General features: G+C 41.8%; 1 protein-coding gene across 1 annotated transcript; it reads left to right on the plus strand.

Annotated features, from left to right (window-relative positions):
- Positions 1-1,104: 1,104 nt before the first annotated feature.
- Positions 1,105-6,135, plus strand: LOC112262219 (platelet-activating factor receptor-like). Its single transcript, XM_024437918.2, has 2 exons — positions 1,105-1,357; positions 3,242-6,135. Exon 2 carries the CDS (start codon positions 3,284-3,286, stop codon positions 4,394-4,396), a length of 1,113 nt encoding a protein of 370 aa, XP_024293686.1. The 5' UTR covers positions 1,105-1,357; positions 3,242-3,283; the 3' UTR covers positions 4,397-6,135.
- The last annotated feature ends 2,011 nt before the right edge of the window (positions 6,136-8,146 follow it).

An 8,146-nucleotide genomic window follows, 5' to 3' on the forward strand; every position in this document is an offset into this window, starting at 1 on the left:
CACACACACACTACTATAGCATCTTGCTTACATTTCTCACATTTTAGGCATCCAGCGGAGGCGTTGAATGGATCAAGTTGCACTGATATGGGTACAGGCGTATATGTACAGTCATTTTTAGTGTGGTGGAGAAGAGGATGTGGTTATTTGTGGAGGGAGAACAGTGAGGGTGGTGGGTTGAGCAGCTGCAGTGAAGCTGATTGGTTGCCCTGGCTCCTCACATCGTGAATAAAAGAAAGAGATTTAGAAATTAGTTCGACATTACCATAGTTCAACAGCTGAAAATCCGTCATTAACATACTCCCAGAGATAGCAAGTACATCTCAAGTACACTCAAAAATCGCTTCTGCCGTTTGTAAAAAAAAAAAAACGTCTGTGTCGCCACCGAGCTCTCAGATACCATGTCAGTCTCTCTCTCTATCAGCGGTAACTGCTCTCCGGATTCCTTGGGACGTCCTAAACTAACACGAAAGTTAACCATTTTACATGTATACTTGATAGAGGTAGGGACATCCCAAGGATTCCGAATAGCACAGATCCTTTGGGAAAATCTATGAAATCCTCTGTTCGACTGAATGGACATCCCAAGGATTCCAAATAGCGCCTATGAACTCCTCTTTTCAACTGAAAGCCATGGACACAACTCTTATTGGTTGTCTGATGTAGGCAACTGGGAACTGTTAACAACAGTCTGTGATCGGCTAACAACATTTAGATCTGTATTCAGTGAGATAAGATAACATACCATACCATGAGGTGTTGAAAGAAAGACAATTACCTATAGATTGGACATAATCTTTTCTAGGCCATTGTCGATAACAGGAAATACACAACCCGTAGGCTACACCATAGCTCAAAGTGGCTACTTTGAGAATGTGTGCTTGCATGGGAAAATTTTTATGTTTCTAACATTAATGTTTGAGATTTAATTAATATATATATAGTTTATATATATATATATAAACTAGGCACATTATGGCATTCATTAACACAGGCGTCACTCAGATGTTAGTAAGGTGTTGGTATCATGTCATGTCAGTCAGACGTTCAATGCTAGGTAACAGCCACATTGTGGTACTGTTGCCTAGGCTTAAATACGTCTCTTATCACCCCACATAGCAGGTAGCTCAACGAGTCTGTCAGACTCACGCATCAGTTCTTCATGGTCGATTCATTTCAGGAGTTCATATTGTTTCTAGAAACGTTATTGTAGTATGTATATTCGCGCACGTGTATTGGGCTATAGAGATGTTTACGATGTAGCCTAACATACGCTGGTTTCAAGATAACCTAATAGCGTTTATCTAGAACACACACAGAAATACAGAACGAAACGAGGAAGGAGCCACGCGCTCGGGTAAGCGCAAATGTTTTAGTAAATTTAGCCAATTCTAGGATCCACATTAACTTTTTGCTTGAAATGTCAAACATGTTTTGCATTTCTTTATTAGCCTCAAAGTTTAAACAAATGTGCACATGTCTAACATCTTTCATTGCATTAGTAATGAGTCTCCACTAGAGCCAGAGTTAAAGCTGCAATATGTAAATTCTTGGGCTACCCAAACAAATTCACATACTTATAGATCATAGTTATAGAGTTATAGAGTTACCGATCTGTCATTCTCATTGAAAGCACATCTAAGAAGCGTTTTATGTTTATGTTTATGTTTTATGAAAAATAAGGTCCCACTATTGTTTGTAGAGAAACGCTATAAAGCGTTTTCCTATTGAAAAACGATATGGGGAAACAACAGAGGAAGAGAGGAGCATGTCCAGTCAGTCAGGTCAGAGGCAGTAGAGATGAAAATGCATGATTGATATGTGCATGAATTTTCCATAATGCTGTCCTGCCTGAGCATTCGAAATGGAACAAGTATTTTGGGTGTCAGGAAAAAATGTATGTGAGTAAAAAGTACATATTTTCTTTAGGAATGTAGTGGATTAAAAGTTGTAAAAACCTATAAATAGTCAATTAAAGTACAGATACCCCCCCCCCCAAAATGACTTAAGTAGTACTTCAAAGTATTTTTTACTTAGTTACTTTACACCACTGGTCATGTGATGTTGCTGTTGTAAGTTTACTATACTGTATTCTTTTTATTTATCTTATCAGACATGACACAATGGAAGTTCCCGCTGGAAAAATATATTATATTCTAACCTATTCTAATCTACGGCTGTAACAGGCTTCTTTTTCATTTCAAGTATGAATGAGTGTGAATATTTCACATATTACGTCTTTATTGTCCCTTTTTCTTGAAAATAGTGTGGAATTTACTGTAACCAGGACCATTTTTAGTGATGTAGTTCATCCAGAATGTGGGAATCCCATACTATGGAACTGGCCAGGGTAGATTCAGTTCAATCTCCCTTTCCGCTTGGTCTCAGTGGCTTCCCATTCCTAAGTGAATGTCACTAGGGTGACAAAATAGTTATATAACATTTGGCAAAGCACCAGTCAAGATATCATGTCATATAATAATATAGAAATGTATATAAGATAATATAATATATGCCATTAAGCAGACGTTTTTATCCAAAGTGACTTGCAGTCATGTGTGTTTTACAGTCATACATTTGATGTATTGGTGGCCCCGGGAATGTTGTATCATATCATCTCTTATGTAGCACCATTTACATGACTTTGCTAATAAATGCAATGTAAAGCCACCAAGTAGGGTTTATGAAGACTTCATGAAATCTCTATAAAGATTTATGGCCTCATTTGTTGTTAATTTAAAGTGGCACTCCTTTTGTTATTGTCTGCTATACTAATGACATTAGTCTAGATGTGACTGGAAATATGGTCATCAACCAGCAATCATCATAAACAAAGCACAGTTACCATGTTCACATTCTAGTCGCGTTCAATGAATCAGCAAGTCGGAAATGTCTGACAAGCATGTGAATGCAGCACGTGTTGTTGCTTAATAGCAGACCAGAAAAGGCTGGTGACACAAGTGTTGTAAGACACTTCCTGTATGTGTCATAGTTGATGTGTGTTTTATGGTTTCTATAGATACAACTGTATTTTATTTAGATTTTACAGTAAGTTGTGAAACTCTCATATGGATTCAGTGAATCAACAACTGCACAGCCTGGATAGGGATATAGCTATTCATTTCACCTGACAGTGACAATAGACATGTCCAGAGTCCTCCTACTGACTACAGTTGTACCAAGTGAACATGATAGAGTGATTCTTGAAATATGAGTCTAATATGAAATATTTTTCTCACAGAGGGAGTTGCTTGCTTTAGCAGAACCAACAGTGGAGTCGACCATGGAGATGGAAGAGGACATGACAGTGAACTTATCGACAGTCGGTAAAATAACCTTTCTGGACTCTGAGTTCCGTTACACCCTCTTCCCAGTGTTTTACGGTGTTGTGTTCGTCCTTGGTCTGATAGCCAACAGTTACGTGCTGTTCGTGCTGCAGCGCCTGCGCAACGCCAAGGCCATGAATGAGATCCGCATCTACATGGCCAACCTGACTGTTGCCGACCTCCTCTTCGTGTGCGCCCTCCCCTTCTGGATTGGCTACTACCACCACTGCGGTGACTGGCGCTACGGCGACTTCCTGTGCCGCATCACCGGCTCGTTCTTCTTCATCAACACCTACTGCTCCATCCTCTTCCTCGCCGCCATCAGCGTCAACCGTTACTGGGCCATCACGCGCCCGCTGGATGCCGCCTCGTCTGACCATTGGCGCCGCGGAGTGGCTGTCACCATGGTAATCTGGGTGCTCACTCTGTCCATGTCCGTGCCGTACCTCTTGGAGACGGGCATCCAGGTGGACGACGGCAACGTGTCGCGCTGCTTCGAGGGCTACCATGACAAGACTGACGACGAGAAGCGGACTGTGGCCACCACCCACCTCATCATCGTGGGGTGCTTCATCTTGGTCTTCTTCCTCGTAGTAATCTGTAACCTGCTCATCGCCCGTGCCCTGCTCACCCAGTCCCCTACCCAGACTCGGGGCTCCAGTTCATCCCAGCTCCGGGGGGTGAAGGGCCAGGCCCTGCAGATGCTGTGTGCCGTGGTGGGGGTGTTTGTGGTGTGCTTCCTCCCCCACCACGTGGTCCAGGGCCCCTGGACTCTGGCTGTACTGGATATCAAGGAGGGCTGGGGCAGAATGGACTGGGGCCAGCGGACCAGGCAGTGGCTTAACGATGCCCACCAGGTCACCTTGATGCTGATGGGGCTCAACTGCCTCCTGGATCCTGTGGTGTACTGCTTTGCCACCAGGAAGTTCCGCCTGTACATCAAGGACAATCTGAAAAAGGTGGGGAGGGGCAAAGGATGCTCGGAAACAGCCATCACACACATTTCTATGGTGGAGTGCAAGAATGTGAGCCAGCGGCTCCATAGCGAACAGCAGCAGCTGAAGGTTTAAATCTCTAGATGACATGGTATTGTAGATATTGTGTCTAATGCTAATACTGTTGTTAGTAACCACATCCTCAGGATGCTTCATACCATCACACCCACACCTAACAATGAACACATAGTGCAGAACATGCACTCTGCTATGTAGCCTCATGTTCATTCAGACACATCACATGAACAGATGCACCACCACACAGCCCCACCCAGAGTATGGTTCCCCTCTAGATTTCCTTCCTGTAGGGATTTGTCCTGGCCACTGTGCCAGCTATAATCAGTGCTTTAAAGAATCTTTGGACCATTGATTCTTTGTTTTCACATTTCAGATGTACTGTACATTGTATCTCACACTTTGTTATTGTGACTTCAATTTAATCACGTTTCTTCCTGTTCTTCTAGTGTAATCAGAGAAGAGAAGCAGACGTTGTATAGGGAACAGGAGCTTCTATAAAAGATTGCAAAATAGCTCTACAAACTCAGTCCCAAACCACAAGACTAGATCCTTAGATAAAATGGATATCAAATTACATTTTAAATATCACATGCACAGAATGCAACAGGTGTAGGTAGACCTTACAGTGAATTGCTTACTTACAAGCCCTTAACCAACAATAGTCCTACCATTGTTGGAGCCTTCTAAATTGGGTGCTGAACAATAGCAATTCATTAAAAAAAAATCCTCATTCTTGAGCACCTAATATGGACATATATTCACACATAAAAATGAGGTTTTCAGGATGCTGGCTGTCCGTCAAGTTCATGCATGTTGTGATAAACTAAGCTTTGTATTGAACTGAAACTGTAATTGTGAAACTAAGAATTGCATTGCAACAGATGTCAGTTCAACGTCTAGTATTGATTAACATTTGGTTGAGTTGTCTTCTAAATTGGGTGCTGAACAATAGCTGGTCGTGAGCAAGGAATAAAAAGAATCCTTGTTCTTGAGCACCTAATATGGACACATATTAATAACAATGAGCGTTTTAGGATGCTGGCTCTCCATAAAGTTCATGCATTTTGTGAAAAGCTAACCTTTGTAATGAAATGAAACTGTAATTGCTAAATGAGCTATGCAGGATTGCGTTGATTTTAGCCTACAGATTATTTTAGCCTACTCTCACATGTGGTACGATGTGAAATTGTATACATTTTGCAATTTTTGTTAGATTGCAAATTAAATACTGTGAGGCAAAAAGTACTTTCGGTCACACTTTTATTTGGACAGTCTGGATAACCCATCTAGAGATTCTGTACATACTATGAATAAACTATCTGTTGATAAGAAATTTCTTGCTAAGGTTACGCTTATGGTTAGAATAAGTGTTAGCTTAAGGGTTAAGGTTAGGATAAGGGTTATGTTTAAGATTAGGGTTAAGTGCTAGTGGATAGTTGAAATGTTAGTGATATTATTGTTACAGCTACTTATTGCACAGAATGAGGGAATAATACACTTCACTGCCCTTTTTAAGAAGCTGGTAACCATGTGATGAACTTGATGACTTCTCAACCGCCAGCTACTGAAGTATTAACAGAGACGTGAGGGTTATGAAGTTAATAGACCTCTGGTATAAATGTTGCAGTAACTGTAACTCTGTGTGTGTGATGCATTTAAAACATATTGTGTAATACGCTGTACTGCATTCTCAATGTAAATATGATTTAACAGATACATTACAGTTCAAAAGTTTGGGGTCACTTAGAAATGTCCTTGTTTTTGAAAGAAAAGCTCATTTTTAATCCATTAAAATAACATCAAGTTGATTTGAAATACAGTGTAGACATTGGTAATGTTGTAAATGACTATTTTAGCTGGAAACGGCAGATTTTTTATGGAATATCTACATATTATGAGCAGCCATCACTCCTGTGTTCCAACGGCACGTTGTGTCAGCTAATCCAAGTTGATCATTTTTAAAGGCTAATTAATCATTAGAAAACCCTTATGCAATTATGTTAGCACAGCTGAAAACAGTTGTTCTGATTAAAGAAGCAATAAAACTGGCCTTCTTTAGACTAGTTGAGTATCTGGAGTATAAACATTTGTGGGTTTGATTACAGGCTCAAAATGGCCAGAAACAAATAATAAATAATAAATAATAAAAAATAATAATAAACAAATAATATTCTTGTTCTGAGAAATGAAGGATATTCCATGCGAGAAATTGCCAAGAAACTGAATATCTCGTACAACACTGTGTACTACTTTCTTCACAGAACAGCGCAAACTGTCTCTAACCAGAATAGAAAGAGGAGTGGGAGGCCCCAGTGCACAACTGAGCAAGAGGACAAGTACATTAGTGTCTAGTTCGAGAAACAGACAACTCACAAGCCCTCAACTGGCAGCTTCAATAAATATACACTTCCGGCGCCGACAGAGATGGCCGCCTCGCTTCGCGTTCCTAGGAAACTATGCAGTTTTTTGTTTTTTTACGTGTTATTTCTTACACTAGTACCCCAGGTCATCTTAGGTTTCATTACATACAGCCGAGAAGAACTACTGAATATAAGATCAGCGTCAACTCACCATCAGTACGACCAAGAATATGTTTTTCGCGATGCGGATCCTGTGTTCTGCCTTACAACCAGTGCCACGGAGTGGATTACATGCAGCGACCCAAAAAAACGACTCAGAAAAAGAGGGAAACGAAGCGGTCTTCTGGTCAGACTCCGGAGACGGGCATATCGTGCACCACTCCCTAGCATTCTTCTTGCCAATGTCCAGTCTCTTGACCACAAGGTTGATGAAATCCGAGCAAGGGTAGCATTCCAGAGGGACAACAGAGACTGTAACGTTCTCTGCTTCACGGAAACATGGCTCACTGGAGAGACGCAATCCGAAGCGGTGCAGCCAGCGGGTTTCTCCACGCATCGCGCCGACAGAAACAAACATCTTTCTGGTAAGAAGAGGGGCGGGGGCGTATGCCTTATGGCCAACGTGACATGGTGTGATGAAAGAAACATACAGGAACTCAAATCCTTCTGTTCACCTGATTTAGAATTCCTCACAATCAAATGTAGACCGCATTATCTACCAAGAGAATTCTCTTCGATTATAATCACAGCCGTATATATCCCCCCCCCAAGCAGACACATCGATGGCTCTGAACGAACTTTATTTAACTCTCTGCAAACTGGAAACGATTTATCCGGAGGCTATTCATTGTAGCTGGGGATTTTAACAAGGCTAATCTGAAAACAAGACTCCCTAAATTTTATCAGCATATCGATTGCGCAACCAGGGGTGGAAAGACCCTGGATCATTGTTACTCTAACTTCCGCGACGCATATAAGGCCCTGCCCCGCCCCCCTTTCGGAAAAGCTGACCACGACTCCATTTTGTTGATCCCTGCCTACAGGCAGAAACTAAAACAAGAAGCTCCCACGCTGAGGTCTGTTCAACGCTGGTCCGACCAAGCTGACTCCACACTCCAAGACTGCTTCCATCACGTGGACTGGGAGATGTTTCGTATTGCGTCAGACAACAACATTGACGAATACGCTGATTCGGTGTGCGAGTTCATTAGAACGTGCGTTGAAGATGTCGTTCCCATAGCAACGATTAAAACATTCCCTAACCAGAAACCGTGGATTGATGGCAGCATTCGTGTGGAACTGAAGGCACGAACCACTGCTTTTAATCAGGGCAAGGTGTCTGGTAACATGACTGAATACAAACAGTGCAGCTATTCCCTCCGCAAGGCTATCAAACAAGCTAAGCGCCAGTACAGAGACAAAGTAGAATCTCAATTCAACGGCTCAG

Source organism: Oncorhynchus tshawytscha, linkage group LG11, assembly GCF_018296145.1.
Source record: "Oncorhynchus tshawytscha isolate Ot180627B linkage group LG11, Otsh_v2.0, whole genome shotgun sequence".
NCBI classification, from domain to species: domain Eukaryota; kingdom Metazoa; phylum Chordata; class Actinopteri; order Salmoniformes; family Salmonidae; genus Oncorhynchus; species Oncorhynchus tshawytscha.

Coding starts and splice junctions, on each gene's coding strand:
- LOC112262219 (XM_024437918.2), top strand. CDS start 3,284: ATGGAGATGGAAGAGGACATGACAGTGAACTTATCGACAGTCGGTAAA.